At 39.2% G+C, this 19402-nt stretch overlaps 2 protein-coding genes across 2 annotated transcripts in view; both read right to left on the bottom strand.

Moving 5' to 3' along the window:
• Window positions 1-19402, bottom strand: part of MRPS6 (mitochondrial ribosomal protein S6) — a 67007-nt gene that overhangs the window by 32130 nt on the left and 15475 nt on the right.
• SLC5A3 (solute carrier family 5 member 3) lies at window positions 320-11994 on the bottom strand. The gene has a single exon (XM_059392301.1). It carries the CDS (start codon window positions 11656-11658, stop codon window positions 9502-9504), a length of 2157 nt encoding a protein of 718 aa, XP_059248284.1. The 5' UTR covers window positions 11659-11994; the 3' UTR covers window positions 320-9501.

Below are 19402 nucleotides of genomic sequence, written 5' to 3'. Positions count from 1 at the left end.
CTCTATCTTAAATATACTTTAAGTACTTAAGAGGTAGAGGGGAACTGTGTCTGCAACTTGACACTCAAATGGTTCAGAAAAGTGTGTATGATTAAGAGAGAATGACAAAGCGAATGTGGCAAAATGTGAACTACCGGCGAATCTGGATGAAAATGATTCTGGAATTCTTCATACTATGCCCCATAGTTTTCATGTAATCTGAAATTACTTCCAAACAGAAGCAGTAAGAGAAAAGGCAGTGAAGGACCACCTCTTCAACTCCAGCACAGAACCCTGTACATTTTTGAGGGCAGACGTGTTCACACTGAAAATACTCAAGTCACAGAAATGTAAATTTTTCATTTTATTCAAAGTTGGTACAGAAGTGCTAATAACATTTCCATAAAATAATTACTATACTTCAGTTACAGGACAAGATACCACAGAAAGGAATATACTTTGCAAGAAATGTAGGTTCATCTGAAGTTTCCAAATACTTTTGAAGGCTAATGCAGCAGCTGGCAAAATAACACACAGTACACAAAGAACAGTGTATTTTACAGAGTCAGTAATGAAAACTGACAGCTCCTTAGCAGATTTGCTTCATTATTTTTCCATTTTTTTCAACAATAACACTTTTAAAAAAACACATTAAACCAAGATCATATATGTCTACAATTTAAAAAATCAGTTGTATACAGTAGGTTAGAATAATAGTCAAGTTAGAATTGTCATGTATGGTTAACAATCCTAAATCTACAATTTCAATTGTATTCCTTTCGATACGGAAATAACCTGGTTAATACCAAATTCTACTTTCTGCTTGCAACTAAAACATTGTACAATGTGAAGATGGACCCTATCAATAAAACCTTAAAAACAAAACAAAACAAAAAAACCTGTGGACAATAAAGGGTACACTGGAAATCAGTTTACAATTCCAAAAACTCACCAATAACTCAACAGCTTCATTTATAATCACATTTGGTCTACAATGCATAATTGACGAAATGATACATGTACACGATACACACCCCCAGTGCACAGACTGGTCTCTAACAGAAAATATGAACAAAGCATAATAGGGAGGACACTGGGAAAAACAATTTTCAACGAAGACATCTTTTCAAAATGCAATACTTACATATCAAAAGTACTAGATAAAAGCAGCAGTACTCTGCTGACGTTTGGCTTAAAAATAAAGGAATGAAGCGATTTCACAGGATATTAGAAAAGGAATTGGTTTTCTTCTTGAAGAAGACTACTAACTTTTGCACAGCAACTATTTTTGATATCCACCTTATCAAAAAAAAAAAAAAAAAAAGCACTGAGAAGCATAACGTAGTTCATATGTGATTGCCAACATAGGTCTGGGCAACAGAAAATGGGATGTCCAAGCAAAGAATGGGTAGATCCCCGCTGTATCTCTGAACTCTGTTGGCAATCTATAAACCAAAGCAGTATTGGTGGGGAAAAGCAGGGAACAGATTCCATATCATCATCTGACACTAATGTAATATGTCATTATTAACAAAAATAAAGCTTTTGCATTTTAACAACGCCACAGAAAAGTCCATGAGCAAAAGACCTGTTGATCTGTTTTTGCCACTCAAAAGTTAGAGATCTCAAAGTGAAATTAGAAAATTCTAATTATACATATTTACACTGCTAGGACGACTTTCACCTAGACTAATTAAAGCAACTTTCCATGGAATTATAAATGAAAGATATTCTGCCAAAGGGATCTTCAAAAGCAGTAAGTTCTTACAAAGGATTTTAAATTTAAAAACAATACTTAAAGGTACAGACACATACTATATAGGACTAACAGGTTGTTAACTGCTTTGCCTTATCACACATTGCTAAGCCAAAGACCTTCCTCAAACCTTTCTCCTTTTTTCCTGCATTTCTGGCACTCCTCTGCCCTCATTCCCCCCAAACCTGAGGTTTTACATTCTAAAATACTGAGGGAACACACCTGTCTTTTGCTAGAGGAGCAATCTCTCCCAAAAGGTGTTCCGGTTAACCCTTCTAAAACATGTGACATTAGTCTACACCAGCTTTAATCTTCAGCCATGTATTACCAAAAGTGACTAACTCTTTCCTTAAGAAGATAAATACACAAAATAGAGGAGAGTGGGAACAAATATAGTCACTTCTCTCCCATTCACAGAGAGTCACAGCTTTTGACCTATGGGCAAAATCCAAGACAAAGACTATTTATTCATTCTTGATAAACTGGGACTATTCAGGTCAAGAAAGCAAGGGGTAAGACCAGGGCAATACGGAGTGCGAGAAAACACATTTTCTTCTGCACGCACATTCTGATTTCACGTAATCTAACCATGAAGCAGGGAATGGGACAGGTACAAGAATCCTTCGGACTCTCATAACTGCTGTGACAAGCAAAGTAGCTCCTTTGGCAGATGTGTGTCAGATTTAGGTTGATGCTAGGAACACTCGGATCGAATTCTGCTCTACTGAAATGAAGTGCAGTAAAGCACATGAAAAAATAAAGATACATTCACCTCTTACAAACCTACACAACGATTAAAGACAAGTAGTATTTGCCCTGTTAAAATGTGAAATTTCTCCATGTTTTCAGGGAACTACTCATAGCAGGTAAAATCTAAAGATTTAAGATAAAATAATAATAACACCAATGGCTCTACAGCTTAAAGCAAAAGTTGGTCAAACTCTTCACCCACCACAAGCCTAGAAGTCTGTCCCTGTTTTAGTTCCAGATTATAAGAAAGAACCCATAGACCCCATCTTTGCTAGTAACCCCGAAATACAATTGCAACATTCTTGATATTTGTTTTCTCTCCCTCTACCAAAGTAGTACAAACTTACTCAGATTATTATATTTTAAATCACTTATCATTTACGACCACAACTCAGGATACCTCATTGTCTAGGGCTTTCAATACTGTGGTCCTCCACAACTCCCGAGACAAACACCTGGTGGGCTGTACAACTGGCACTTGCGGGATACTGAGAAATACTGTTAGTCTTGTGCTTTCTACATGTGGAGATACACACCTGCATGAACATGATTTGTGCTTTCTATGGACTTTTACTTTAAGCTTTCACCTATCATGGAATGTGAAACTGCTGTCACATGTATGTTCTCAGATATGCCTATCAAACCTACACTGGAAAAACAATAGTTAAAATATATTCAGAGAATTAATAAGTAACCTTATAGTTTCAATTAAGGATATAAAACAAATATAGATGAATAAATAACATTTAAACTGTAACAGGAATTAGAGCTACCTGGTTTCCTTGAACCTAAACAAAGGCTGCATATAAAGTATGTAAATATAAATGTATTTTTCTGTATTTCCTCAACTAGTTGTAACAAAATTTAAAAAGAGGAATTGTAACAAATAAGTATATTCTATCAAGAAAGGGAAATGTGTAAACTAGCAGAGTCAATATTGGCAACCAGAAGGCACTAATCAAAACACTAAATTTCAGAAGCTAATTATACGAAATACCCTATATATTGGCCTTCGCCAGCTTGGGATTTCAATAAGAGCAATGAGCTTAATTTCAGTTTCCAACTATTATAACCAAAAAATGAGTTATTAAGGAACATTCATTCCACTTACAGAAGTCTAAGCTACAATGATATATTGAAAAATTATCCAGACTAGTTTATCCAAAGGCAATTTTTTAAAAAAAGTAAACGTTCCTTCCTCCAGCAGTACAAGGTGAATTTACCAAGATAAAGATAAGTCTCCAATAAGGTCGTGATTATCTACTGTCGATTTGTGCTGTTGCGGAAATCACTGAAATAATGGATTTTCCTTATTGACAGAGTTCACAGACTGTAAACTATCTTAAACTTGGGACAGGGGTCGGAGAGGATGGAGTGGCTTCATTATCATGGGCAACAACTGTGATACAGTGCTTTTCTGAGAGCAAAGCCACTGCTCCTACACTAGGAAAAATCTGAGACCACTGTGCTTTTGTCCTGACTTACTCTTCATTTGCTTATGTATTCTAGCATCCCTCTCTTCAAACATAGTGCGAATCCAGGTTAACCAAACCACACTGGAAAGTCATTACATAAAGTAAGGTTATTGGTTTAAAATCAAAAGCTTCAGATTATGGTCCTCCCCTAAAAAGTAAAGTATATGAAATAAGTAACAATGCGGACATATCAAACCTTTTTTATTTCTGAGTAAGACAATATATCCATGGTTAAGGCTGTTAGTTACTGGAACAACTCAAAACAAAAAAACTAAATCCAATCTGTTATAAAGGATCTGAGATGGAAAACAGAAACATAAATTATATCAATTTTCACAACATTCCTTTAAAGGTGAATCAGTAGTTTAAAGCCTTATTCCCAGCACTGGAAAGAAGTTTAAATAAACACATTTATAGGACTCCGTGAATAACGGTGTGGGTCTCAGCGCTGCCAAAGCCTGTAAGTAGTTTGTATCTTAGCTAAATTCAATTCTAAGAGTAAAAGAAGTTGAATACCTAGTCTTCCAACAGAGGGTAAAAGTTTGATAAAAAGCATTCCAATTAAGAGAAATGACTTAATGGAGGAAAAGGGGTCTGCAGCCCTGAGTTAAGCCAACCAAGTCTAACCAAGTGTAGTAATCAAAGCTTCTTATATAATCCAGCTTCCTACCTAACGAGCACAAAAGGGCTTCTCTATACGCCAACTGAGTAGTTCCAATTTTTTACCCTTAAGCACTGCGAGAACAAGGCTTTCTGGCCATCGAGACAAACTCCACTCCTCTCTGTATTGAAATAACACCCTTTCAAAGGGACTGGTATGAATTTTAACTATTGCTGCCTCCCTCATTTTTGAAGAAAGGAATTTTCAGAATACAATAATGATGCATTACCAGGGCTTTTAGGATTAGTGAACACTAGTGAACATGAGTCTGAGAAAATCATTCTTAAGAATTTAACAGTTTAAGCTAATAGAAATTCAGTATATTTAAACACAACTATAGTTAATGAATCATTATTTGGATCCAAGTCTTCAAAACTGGGGCAAAGCAGCACTTTTGCACATCATCGCAATAAGCCTGAACGTGAATTAAGCTGAGAAAAGATCAAAATAGGAATCTGAGTAGTGTTAAAAGAAAGAACAGATGAAGAATCACAGCAAGGTGAGGAAGACAAACGGGGGAAAGACCAGTCTCTCGAAATGGTAGGTGGGTACACCACAAAGAGGAATCTACCCTATTTGTGGTCTGCTCAAGCTAAGGTCAACATCAAGATGTCTTAATGCAACTCAACACTTCGTTAATGAGAAATCTTACGAATACGAGCCTAAAAGCATTTTTTCTACTAAAGTATCACTATCAAGTATCGGTCCTTTTAATTTCAAATATGTTTTAAAAACTCCTATATCACAATAGTTAACATCAAACCAGGGTTTAAAGGCTGGATCTTGTTACTGGTATCCTAATCTACATGGGGAAAGGTTTAAACTAGCCAAGATGCTTCAAGTTCTAGAATTCACTGAACAGAATTCTAGGCCTGCACATTTTAAGCTCATGTTTGTCCTTTGCCTAACTTGTTAAGTTTGTATCACCCAGGTATTTTTCAGCACCTCATTTAATAGGGTTGTTTTTTGTTTTTTACTTCTTCGGAAAACTCTGTCCTGAAAAGTCTCTGTGGTCACATAACGTAACAGGAATGGTCTACACATATCTCTCAACCCAATACAGGGGAATGGCAGTGAGGCGGTCACTACTCCATACCCATATGGTCCCTTCTAACCATCACACCGCAGATGAAAACGACACAGCAGAGTAAAAACCGTAAGGAGAGTAAGTAAGCCAAATACTGCCCAGTGGGAACACTGAAGGGTCTAACCTTTTAACAGCCAATGATATCGCCAGTCTGGAGGATGGTAAAGAATGAGAATAACCCATAAGCTGCACTAAATGGTATTTGAAGAGGAAGGGGAAGATCCACGCACCTTGTAAGTACAGGGAAGAAAAAGCAATGGGCTGAGAAATGGAGACACTGAGACGAGACTTTTCAGTACCCCCACTCCCAATCGGCCTCAGGTTAAAGAACTGAATGACAGCCTCCCAATCAATTCTTAAAATGTGAAGTTTCCCATGTAGGTCCCTGCGAATTACCTGACATGCTAAGAACTATGGCCCTGGCCAGGCTCTTTGTGCAAAAAGACAACGGATGCTCTGAGCCAAGTGAAGAGGAAGCCTTGCAAGAGGAGATCTGCGGAATGTAGGTCACAGGACACAGGACTGCCCTACTGCTTGCTGCCTCCCTAACCTAAAGAGAAGAGTGATTACCTCACCAGGAAAAGATTGGCCCTGGAAAAAGACTGACCCAGCTATTTCCAAACCCACTTACTACCTTGGGGCAAAGAACATAATATTTTTGGACCCAATAATTCTTCTGCATGCCAGAGTACTAAGCTCTGCTCATCAAATCTCAAGACTGAGACTGCATGAAAGGACAAAACTCTAAGGAATGGGGATACTACTAAGAGCAGATCAGAGAGTATTTTTTCTCTACCTTTGAAGACCAATGTCCTCACTTCATTTTGACTCTGAGTAACTATTTTAGTCAATTTCATGCTTATTCAATTCTGAACCTTAGCTTGAGCCAGTATAAAAATATATACATATTAATGTCTACAGATGAAATGTCATCATTTAGGACCCATTTAGTGTAAAGTATGAACATTTTGCTAGCTTAACACAGACCAGGTATCACTCCATGAACAATCATTCTAACGAAACAAACTGAACAATGGTCCCTGAATGAAGCTGCAACCAGCAATTCACATACTTATTCAAGCACATTATCTACTACTGGAGAGCAATAATAAGGGCAAGCTTCAGGGACTTCAGTCTCAACAGAATGATGTTTATACTGCCAAGAATAAACATCCTAATGGATATGCTAATAGTCATTCCTTATTTACAGACATTAGTACTCTAAACTTGACCTACTGCTATATATACACAAACAGACACAAGATGATGTAGTTCATGTATCGTACTAAGACAGCAGCAAAGAGAAGGTTGGGGGGATCCTAATACTTCAAACTATTAGGGCTTAACATTAAATAAAGGGGGCGGGGAGACTCACATAAACACCACCTAGTAATTTATGCTCTAAGAAGGGATAAGAAGGCTGCCCAGCCAGTGTGTCAATCCTCTTTGCTGAGTTACACAGCAATATGTTCAAAGTCAAAGAAAATTTTAATTCCTGCGACTTAATACCAATTTAAAAAATCTAAGGTCCTATTATTTTCCCAAATACCAAAGTGTTGTCTCAAAGGGAAAAATAGTTCCTCTGAGAAGAGGACAGACCAGGAGTCCAGCTTTGGCTACATGGTTTTTCTGTTCTTCCCAATAGACTTTTTGTAATCTTGGACATGTCAGAGCCACAGCCTCCTCCATACAAGAAAAGGATGGTCCCTATTTATTTGGCCCCCAGCTTATAAACTGTAAGAATGAAATTGAGGAAAAAAAAAAAAAAAACTCTACAAGGCACTCTAAGCTCTCAGAAATCATGCTATTCATACATGAATTATTTTTTCATCTACAGACTCAGTCCATCAGAAAGCCTCCTGGAGACGGGAAGACATTATGCTACCTGATAAATTTCTAAAATCAACTTTGGACTAAACAAGTCCATCATAATGAAACTCGTTTATAGAATACAAAAAATTTAAAGTCATTAGGACTGAGTTTTGATTCAAAATCTACAAAAGTATCTAAAAAAGTAATACTTTTCTCTAAAGAATACGAGCTTAATAAAATCATGCAATTTAAAAAGTATCAGATTACAGGAAAGTCAAAGAAAGTAGATACACAATTGGTTTCCTTCATATGTCATGGAGGAAAAAGGACCATGTTGAGAGCACAGACACAGAATTTCGTAATCTGTAGAGCTTTTCTCTAACATCTTTTGTATCCTGTCCTCAAAGAAGGGGAATCAGCCTGTGAAAAAGATTCCCATCCATGAAGGCTGCAGGGGAGTGCCATGCCACGTGAAGACAGAGGGTCCTATAAGTACACAGGTCATAGCATATCCTCCACAAGACATAATACTACATCCAGAAGTTCTTATTCGTGACACCTCTTTAACATGCTATCCACGCTACAGAAAGACTACACTGACAATCTACCAATGGCAAAGCATGCACTCAGTTTTCTGTTACTGATGCCGAGTTTGCACTGGAACCTCCTCATGCTCTAAGTCAAGGTAACTTTTTAAAAATGTTGAGGCTGTGTACAGATGGCAAGTCTTTCAAAGAAAAAAAAAAGTAAATTAGGGGGAAAAAAAAACTTATCAAGGATACAATATGATCTCAGAATTATATTTTCCCTCCAAAAGCTCAGCTTCACTATATCATGATCCAATCAAGCAGGGCAACCCAGCACAAACACAGTGACAGTTTTCTTCAAATTTCTGGACATATCTTCCAATGAATCCACTTGGGAAAGTGTGTAGCTAAGAAAAAATGTTACCAAATGACAAGAACAAAGAACAAAGCTGGAGAAGTAGGGGAGTATGAATAGTCAGTCGCCTGTTGAGCGTAAGTTGCTCAAACACTGCTTGAGGACTGCTAATTCCCAAACTATATAAACATCTTTAACTTGGTCCATAAATTTGGGGATCATCAGCAATGTTTACTTCATTTTCTCCCCTTATCATCTGACAATACAATCATGACATATCTTTTTATCAAGACAGAGTTGGTGGTCATTTGAGTACGGTTCACTTAAACTTCGGTCGAAGTAGAAAAAGAAAAAAAAAAAAACAAAACAGGAACTAGAACAAACTTTTTACCAACATTCCAAATGCTGGTGGTACAAAAACAGCTACAGGCAAACATTCTTCCTCCTTTCTTCTGGCAATCAAAATCCACAGGCTCCTGCTAGCAAAATGAACCTGGCAAACAAACTAACCTGTCCTGATACAAGGACCCCCCCCCCCAAAATGAACCTGGCAAACAAACCAACCTGTCCCGATACAAGGCCCCCCCCCCCCAAGCACATCAGTTAGGTTTTCAGTACACAACTGATTACACAATGTCCACGAATTAGTTTTAAATGGTAGTAGGGATTACAGAGACAGAGAAAAAACTCTGAAATGAGCAAGTCTACTTCAGGATAAGAAGGCCTACCAAGATTTGGCAGTGCAGAAAGTATACCTTATTCATAATAACCTTAGCATCTATTCTGCTCTACGTGTTCTAGGAGAATAATTGGTCTCTCCTTACTTTGGTATGGAAAATTTTAAACCACATTTGCACAATTCAGTCTGTCAAACAAGTTTCACTTCATTTAGGTTGAAAATTTACTTTCATCCATCTCTGGGAAAATAAAGTCTTGCAAATAGATGATTTTCTGCTAAGTAAAATTTGGCTAAAACCTATAGCGTAAACAATGCCTGAGAGATGCAACAGTTACATAAGTTTTGTTTTTGTTTTGTTTTTTTGTTTTTCCAAAGACCAGTATTTTCTTAAGTTAGTGTCTCATCATATCCTTAAAAAGTTCATAAGGAGAAATAAACAAACATGAAAATTCCAAGTGAACACACAGCAAAAAGTCCGATATTTAGTATTAGTTTAACTTGTGGAGGCTCTTCCAACATTTGTAAACAAACAGCCTCCTCCTCCATCAGGTCTCTGAGACTCCTCTTGCTGAGGCTCTTACTTTTAAAGCCACAGAACCAATCTATGAACTTCCAGTACCGGCCTGCATCCTCCGTCTCCTTCTTTCTCTCTTTCTCACCCATAAGAGCTGCTTGCCCATTGGAATAAGCATCTACTGGCGTTTCTGCCTCTGAATGTCCTAACGAAGCCACTGGATTGCCCTCTTCTCTGCAGGTCACCAAGAGATTAACATCTTCCGGCTGAAGGCCCTTGATGCTGTCTTCGGACTTCCCATTGGGAATGATGTGGTTGACGGCCTCACTGTTCTCCCTGCACCTCAGAATGCTCTTCTCTTGCATTTTGTACGGCTCATCTTTTGGGGAGCAGCTTTCCTTCACCACCAAGCTCTTCTTAGACCAAAAGGTGGTGGTACGAATCTGTTCCTTTGTGGGCGGTGGTGTGAGGAGGCTAACAATGACAGTAATGAGTCCTGTGACCCAGAACAGGGCGGTGGCCACGTACATGTAATGGATGTCTTTGATGAAGCCTGGCCTGTTATCAGGTTGGTCACATTCGGGGGCACGGTACGCAAAGGCCAGTGTCAAACGGACCGCTCCAAGAACAAAGCCAGCCATTCCACCATAGAAAGCCCCTTGCTCGTTGCAGCGCTTCCAGAAGATTGCCAGAAGGAACAGGGCCGCAACTGGGGGTGTCAGGTAGTCCGCCACCTCCTGGATGTAAAGGTACATCTGGCCTCCTTGCATCTCCACGATGATGGGCACCCACGCGATGCTGATCACCACCATAAAAGCCACAAATATCCTCCCCACAATCATTAGTTCCCGGGAGCTCGCACTCCTGCGCATGAGTTTGTACACATCGAGGGTGAATATGGTACTGGCACTGTTAAAGATAGAGTCCAAGTCGCTCATCAGAGCGGCAATCATCACCGCCATCATTAGGCCGCGGAGTCCCACGGGAACCAGCTTCATCACCAGGCGTGGGTAAGCAATGTTAGAGCACCCAGCTCTACTTCCACACACTTGCATGCAGTGCTCTGGGTTGATGCAAGCTATATCATCGGCAAACAGTATTCTGGATATCATTCCTGGGACAACTATGATAAACATGGGCAGAAGCTTCAGGAAGCCAGCCATAAGCGTAGAGCCTTTGGCATGAGCAATGTTTTTAGCCGCTAAGACTCTCTGCACGATGACTTGGTCAGCGCACCAGTACCACACGGAAGCCGGGGTCTGCCCAAGCACGAATCCAGGCCAGGGAACGTCTTCATCTGTCGGATTCCGTAACATTTTCAGTGCGTCTTTCTTAGGGTGGACATTACAAGAATTTGTGTTGGAAAGGTTGTATGTCAACAAGATGGAAGTAACATTGGGTGAGGCCAACATGTACCTTCTCTTAACTTCCTCAAACCCGCCAATCTCCATCATGCTAATAATCATAAGCGTGAGCGCCCCAACGATCATAAGCAGAGCCTGTAGCGTGTCTGTGTAGATCACTGCAACAAGGCCTCCGGTGACAGTCAGCAAAGCAGTCATGCCAATGAGCAGGATGACAGACACATAGAGGTTCCAACCCAAAGACTCCTGGATAAAGAGGGCACCCGAATACAGATCCACTGAGAGCTTGGTGAAGATATAGAGAATCAGAGACAAGGCTGCAAAATAGACCTGAATCCTATGGCCACCAAATCGCTTGGACAAGTATTCAGGCATGGTGTATACCCCTGACCGGATGTAAATCGGGATGAAAACCCATCCCAGAAGTTGCAAAAGCAGTAAGGCATTGAACTCCCATGCGCCCACTGCAAATCCGCTTGCAGCTCCAGATCCTGCCAGCCCAATGAAGTGCTCACTGCCAATATTGCTCACAAACAGAGAGGCACCAATCGCTACCCAGGTCATAGAGCGCCCCGCCAGGAAGTATCCACTCACGGTGCTTCTATTAGATTTCCACATGGCAAAAAAACCAATGCACATGACCAGGATAAAATACAGGGCCACTATGGCAATGTCGGCTGTCTCCAGTACAGCCCTCATTTTGGTACCTTTGTGAATCAAAGTGTCCAATAACAGAAGTGTCCAGCTTTTTATTTACTCATTAGTAACCCCAGCCAAGTCTGTAAACCATACGTGAACTGGACTACACAGAGCAACACAGCAGGTCAAAGTCTTTGTCCTTTGGTTTGCTGTCTTGATGGTGGTGGTTGTGATAAACTTTGAAGGAGACAGTTTAAATTTTCCTCCGCTTCTTAATTGGGATTGAGAACTTAGCTCGTACTCTTAATCCACTCTCCACAAGACCATCAGCATTTACTCAGGTGCTGGAGGAGAAATTCTGAGTTGCAGCTAAGTTAGTGAAGCCTACTGTACCAACCCTGCAAGGCAGCAAAGACAAAAGACAAAGATTGAATTAGAGGAGGGTCTCACCAAGTGATGAGGAAACTTTCAGTCTAGCAAAAGCGGCGCAATAAGACATTCTTTATAAAAAGAAAAAAAAAATTGTAATATACTTCAGTTCCACAGGAAAGAGCAATCTAAACTAGCACATCGAGTACTTAAAGTCATGAGAATACTTATCGTTTTGAACTAAGAACAAAAATGCGTTGACCTCATAACTAAGTGACCTAACTTCTCTAGCAACTAAGAACTGGCTACCATGACACTGCCCTTTCTTTCTTGCTGTGGTCGGCGGCTCAGATTGGAACAGACACCAAAATCTTAAAGCACCTTAAGGGAAAAGGGTGGGGAAAAAAACACTAATTATTCAAAAGGGCACCATAATGGATATTCAAATGCTATGAATCTGAATAATGCACTTTACAGCCGGTTGCGGTCCTGGATGGAATCGGCTCAGTTCAGTGTTATCGCCTACCCCCAAACACAAAATCAAGTATCACTTAGTCTATGCAAATTTATTAATATAAAATTTTCCTCAATTCCGACTACAAATGTGTATGTGGTAGTTATCATACAGTAACATAGAAACTGAAATGACTCCTGCCCTAAAGGAAAACAAAACATGCCACAGACAAAAAACAAAACAAAAACAAAAAACTAGGAAATTCTAGTTTTATAAAACCCTAAAATGTTTTTATTTCTTCTAGCTAGAGGAAGACCTCAGAAGATTTTTGAAAAATGTTCAAGGTAATTCCCTTCCCTTCCTTTTCATCAGGCAATAATTCCAAGAGAATCTCTGAGAGGATAAAGGCACAATGACACGAAGTTTGATTTTGTTGCGCAGTTCTTCCTTTGAGTCATGCTTTCTTATTAAAGGGTCTAGAAAGCAAGGACAGTAAGGAGGAGAACAAAATTTCTGAAAGACCGAAAAATAATGTATTGTATCTTCCAAACCTCAATGAAACAAACATTTATCAACCATGAGATAACAAGTTATCTTTAATTAGGTCAGTCAGACATTTTTCAGTCCTGGATTAAGGGGAAAAAAATCATTCTGCAAAACAGACATTTAAATCCATCTAAAATCAAGTTTGTGAATCTGATGGTTTTTCTCCTGAAAAAGAGACAAATTCTAAATCTACAAAGTTAATTATAATTGTTGCTGACAGATCAATACGAAGAACATCTTGTTATTCATCCTAATGCCTGCCACACATCGACTTCGAATGTGAGTTTTCCTTCTGTGATAAAGCTACCTCAAAGTGAAATGTTTTTCTATACCTGACAAAGTAGATGCTTTTCAATGAATCTACATATTTTCCTTTAAAAATCAGAACCAAGCTTAAGACCTATTAATGATACTAAAGCCACTGCTTTCCAAAACTGTTCAAAATAGACCACGGTATTAAAAAAAACTTAAAACACACACCTCTCACTGACCAGGAAAGGAGCTGGAAAGAATGGCTAAAGATAAACGTTCTACTGAATTAGGTTATTAGGTCTAATTCATAATGCTGCCTAGATGGAAATGTCTTAAACCCATCTTTAGGCCTTTTTTAAGCATACAGCCCTATAATAATTATACTAAGAAAACGAATTACTATCCTTCCTCCTGAGAACCTGGGTCAATAATGACTGACATGAATAAAACCCCCACACATAAAAGCATCAAATATACTAACAGTTGGGATTTGTATCACTTCAGACTTGCCAAATCTTGAAAGCTGGTCATATTTCTGTGACCACTTTCCTCATGCCAAAAACTTTCTAAAGAAACACGTGGACATTATCTAGGATCATCTCAATTTTTAATAAAATGTAATCAGATGACTAATAAACATTAACTACTTAAACGTGCCTTTAATGGTTCAGTATAAGCGGCAGGTCCTTGATTACAAAGAAAAAAACAGCGGATGGCAGTCGTGAAATCCTGCCTTGGACAAAGCTCCCTGAAATTCATCATCGAAGCCACTTGTTCCAACTCACACAGAAAAGCCCAACTCCCCGAGAGGAGAGTTCAGGTGCTGCTTTTCTCCGCGGCAGCAGCTCACCGACCCTGTCTGTGTTTCCCTCAAGAAGGGGCAGCAAAACCCTCTGTGTTTCTCCTGGAAGGGGAGGAGGGGAAGGGCCCCACTGCAGCAGCCCCCACCAGTGGCTTGTGTGTTCAGAGAACCAAGTGCTTAGAAACCGAGCAAGCACCTTCTTCCTCCACCACTGGTAAGCACTGCTAACATCAGGAACATTGTTCTTATCAAATACGATCTATGCAAGTCAAATCTCTTAGCCATATTCTATCCCGTCACAAACCAAATCCACACTGGTCTAACCCCTAACTTCTCTAGAACAGCAGGTAAGATAGAGAGAAAAAGACATTGTGCCCTCACTCCCTGGACTAGCAGGCGGTGGCCAAACACAAGCTCAAGGCTGACTTTTCTCAATTCCGTCTGCCTATGCTTCTCTGACCGTTCGGAAGCCATTGCTGGCAGTCCCCATGTTACTGGATACCATACCAGTCTGTGGGCAGGTTTAAGATTTTCCAATTTAAACAAAAAACATCCAGAGACCAGCACCTGGTAAAGACTGGAAAAAGAAAAACAAAACCAAAAATAGGTCAATTTAGTTTAGAGAAAGAGAGACTATATTACAATGCAGCTAAATTTCACATTCTAGTCATAAACAGATTGTCACAGCCTCCAACTTTACTTTGTTAAGAAATAAAGTATGCATTCCTTAAAAACGATTCCAAATAAAATATAAAATGTGAGTTCTGCATAATTTTTTCTTTCCTTTAAATAAGTATTTCTAGAACAAAAATACAATGAACACTAACCAGAAGTCCTTTATTTTCAGGAAAAACATACATGGAAAAATTTTTTCATCAGCTAAAATGAAACTTTTTAATTTATGTTTTTACATTAGTAGGACTAAGCTGCTACACAAGTCAGGTAAATCCTGTTAAGGGAGAAATATGAGACAAGTAATAAAATAGGTACAGGAATGATAGAATATACGGGTTGGTTCCCTGGTAGTACATTTTTAAGAAAACAAGTATTTCCATAATAAGAGTATTATGTGTGGAATATATAAAGTGGTCCCCTAGTGGTGATGGACAGTATAATCAATTTTTTTGCCAAATCAAAAAACACAAGGGCATTCACTGTGAAACAGAGCAGAAGTCCCCCCCGCCACCAAGGAGAGGGCTTTCTTCTCAGAGAGCGTTCTCTTGACAGTTTTGCACAAAATTAGAATAAAATTTTGGTACTGTTTCATGTAGCTGGATAAATTAAATTACAACTGAAGAATTAATCTGAATAGAAAAGTATACCTAAGAATTTGCTGTGTTTGAACTAGAAAGAGGGAAATAGGTAACACCAAATTAAATCAGCTATTAACCCCCTTTAGGTAATATAATCAAAATATAATTAGTTATAATAACCAAATCCAACATCTCTTTTCTATTATCTAGGGTGACCATATAATTTATCTTCCAAACTAGGAAATTATTCTGGGACAATCTGTAAAATCCAGGACATATATGGTCACTCCAGAAAGTCACCGTCATAAAAACCCAACCGAGAACAAGAAACACAATCCGTAAAGCCATCAGTCTTCCAAGTCACAACAAATTCAGTGAGGCAAGGAGACTAACAAAGGGCAGAAAAGTGACATGAAAAGTAACCAAACAATAATCTTTTTGGCTTTGGAGTCACTTTAAAAACCACATACTCCACGGACAATCTGAACGGTAGGCTTGCCAGGTCTTGCTTCTATTCTGATCCAGTGAAAAATGCTCACTGTACCAGCTAGTAATAATTAAAGAATCGTGAAACATGCAGACACCTGAGAAAACGCACATGTATGGATGGCATGATCAAGAAAGCAGACAAGCTCTGAAGGGCCAGAACCCAAGCTGTTACTTCCTAAATGCAGGATCTAAGCAAGTAACAATCTATGAGCCCCCACGGTCTCATCTGTAAAATGAAATCATCATCTGGCTACTACTGGCTTAGTAAGGAACAAATGACATACAAAAAACACCTAAAATTGTCCAGGGCAACAAGCAGGTACTCAACAAAATGCTGCTTTACCTTCTACAACTTGTACAGACTAAAAGTTATAAGACCAGCTCCTTTAAAATTAATTTGTCAACTATATGCCAGACATATTAGGTTCCTTACCAAAGTTATTTATAGATAAAGTATTAAATATTCAAATACTTTTAAAGAGGCTCTCAACCACCTCAGGAACAATTAGCTCCTACTGACGTCACTTCGAGTTAAATTTAAAAAAAAAACAAAACCCTAAATTTATACAAAATTCTACTTATGGACTTTTTATACACATTTTCACTTTTGTCATCTTGATTCAAGGTTCAGTAAAGCAAATTCCACTATCAGAGTAGACTGATGGTGCATGGTAGAGAGTACACATGTATATATACATACAAGACCTTCCTCAACCCATTGTTACCCTAAAAACGTAAAAATGGATATTGGTAGCAGTTTATCAGTGACACTTAAAAGTGAAATGAGGGTTTCTAATACAACTCATATGAATTTCAGCCACTTTTAAATTATAAATGGAGCTAAAGTAACACTGTATACAACAGTCCCTGAAACATAGAAGGAGCTTGCCCTTAATCCTTTTCAGCTAAACATTTCTATTAAATCTACAACCTCAGCTATTCAAATTTTTGAAAGTATGTAAGCGATGCATGAAACCCTGGTTGAACTCAGAGGGCATTTAAACCATATTCCGGGGTTCTCTAGCCCCCGTATTTTCACAAGGGTGGGAAGCAAGGCAGAGTGGGCACAGATCTGAGCCTCCCTCCCTCAACCCTCTACCAACCAGACCAGCTCTACTTTCAGCCAAGTATTGAGGAGAGAAGGGGTTTAGGAGGATGGTTTTCCATGTAAGTAAACCATGTCTTCAAATACAATTTTATTCACCTAGGAAAAATCATGAACTACCAGATTTATCGTTTCATCCACATACACACATTCCCTGAGATAATCCATTTTAACCCGCTTCTGTAGTTACAAAGTTCTGTGATTGGTTTGTTTTTTTAAGTCTCAGAGAATGAAAACCTTTTGGGTATCGGGACAACTTTCAAACTACCACTGGTTTCAACTTCCACGTGGATTACACCAGATCATGCACATGGAACAAACTCCAGTAACGTTTTTGAGAAATGAAGATATGAGCAGAGAGAGCGGCCGTGCCTAAGTCTGCTCACAGGGGCCTGGTTGTCAAAGATAAGTGAATTATAAATAATGGAAATAAAAAAGACCTGACACTTACCAACCTAAGTCCTAACACCTTACAGACACTGTACCTAGAGTGCTGTGTACACTACTGTTCTCCTCACAGCAATCATGGGATAAGTCCAATTACTACGGTCATTTTATAGATGAGAAAAAAGAAACCAATGAAGCAGTATAACTTGCCCCAAGACAGTTATTTGTATTTACATCAGGATCTACACTCGCATCTATGGGTCTAAATGGTTTCTGCCCTTGTAATCGCTAGACAACACTACCTTCAATGACAGGAACACACCTTTACTAATAGAAAAAAAACAAAATAGAATACAATAATCCGTCAATTAATAAAAGATCATTTGGGATCATCCACATTTAAAAATCGGTGCTTGTAGAGAAAATACCTGAGATGTATACATAACATACAAAATAGACTACAACAGCACATAGGACAAAATTCAACTGAAGTACTTATGTATGATCACATATAAATGGATGTATGTTAGGAGAAACTGAAGAGAATCAAAACAAAAAGAAGTCCCAGGCACAGGATTCTTAGGTAAGTAAACAAATAGAGCAGAAAAACCTTGAAGAGTCAGCTCTAAGACCAGGGCTTATCCTGGTTCTCACCATCCAAACCCAAGGCTTGTGCCTTCATTCTCTGATGAGTCAGTTCTTTCACCAGAGAATGAACAATTAAATCTAGTGCCTTCTACACCTGACTTTGTTACCACCGGCTAAATGAATCCACCCAAGCCAGTCTTCCTTCACTTGCTAACTCCTCCATCCTTAAGATACTATGTTACAAGAATCAGCAATGTATGATCTTCAGATCAAAGAGTTCTTACAGCAAAATCTATGGACCATGGTTCTTATTGTTTGTGACCACCTACCATTGCTTGGGAGTGTGAATAACTTGGCTCATATCCCTTCAACCTGTCTCACTCTCAGTCTTCCCCATCTCAAGGAAAGGCAAGTCTGTCCTCACTATTGCTCAATGCCTAGCATATCGGTAATATCAGTCATCCTTGACCGCTTGCTCATGGTTTCTCTTAAGCCACACACAACCCATCAGTCTGCTGGATCTACCTCAAAAAATCTACCTGGAATCGGACCACTTGTCATTTCAACCACTAGAACTCTGGTCCCAATCACTATCCCATCTCATCTAGTTAACCGACTGCCCTCACCTCTTAACCTGTCTGCAAACTTTGGCCCTTGGCCCACTGCAGGGCACTTACCAATCCAGGAAGCAGTCGCCCTTTTATTCACAATGCACCAAACACACCTCTGGGCCTCGACATTTGCTGTTCCTAATGCAAGGTACACTGAGCACTCCCAGATTTTCACAGAACTGGCTCTTCTCTCATGTACAGTTTTGCTCAAAAGTAACTCCCCGTACCATCTCAGTCCTTCATCCTGCTTTATTTTTTTTTATTTTTATTTTAAAAAGTAATCTCTACACCCTACGTGGGGCTTGAACTCACAACCCCAAGATCAAGAGTTGGATGTTCTATCAACTGAGTCAGCTAGGAGCCCCATTCTGCTTTATTTTTTCCCCATAGCACTCAATACCTTCTAACCTACTACAGGACTTATTTATGTTTATTCTTCCCTCACTACCAGAATATAACCTCCATAAAGGCAGAGACTCTTGTCTGCGCTGTTCAGTGATATGATCTGTGTCTCAAACAGTGTGGCACACAGTGTAGGCAAATGTTTGTTAAATAAAATGTTAATGATAAAGTACCCAACTAAGAGTGTTAAGCTTTCAATATCCTACACAATCCTCAAGAGCGGGGTTTTCTTTGTTTTTTGTTTTTGTTTTTGTTTTTTTAAAGCAATAAATGATCCGGAGTAAAAGGCCAAAGGGGAGTACAGCATTTCCTCCCCCTACCAAAGTGATCAGCTATCGCAAACGGTTTGGAGGGGGTGTGTGTGGAATGACAAGGCAAAGCAAACTAGGCAAGAAGCCCTTTGTTCAGATAAAAATCTCGATAGGCCAAGACGTAGTGAAAATTTGTTACTTGGAGCCACTATCTCATCTGACCCACCCACCGTTAGAGTGACCTACTGACTTCACTGCACTAACTCCCTATCAGAGCATGCTCTAGATATTACCC

Source organism: Mustela nigripes, chromosome 2 (genome assembly GCF_022355385.1).
Source record: "Mustela nigripes isolate SB6536 chromosome 2, MUSNIG.SB6536, whole genome shotgun sequence".
Lineage (NCBI taxonomy): Eukaryota > Metazoa > Chordata > Mammalia > Carnivora > Mustelidae > Mustela > Mustela nigripes.
The sequence above is the reverse complement of the archived record's forward strand: the minus strand, read 5'-3'. Positions and strand labels throughout refer to the sequence as shown.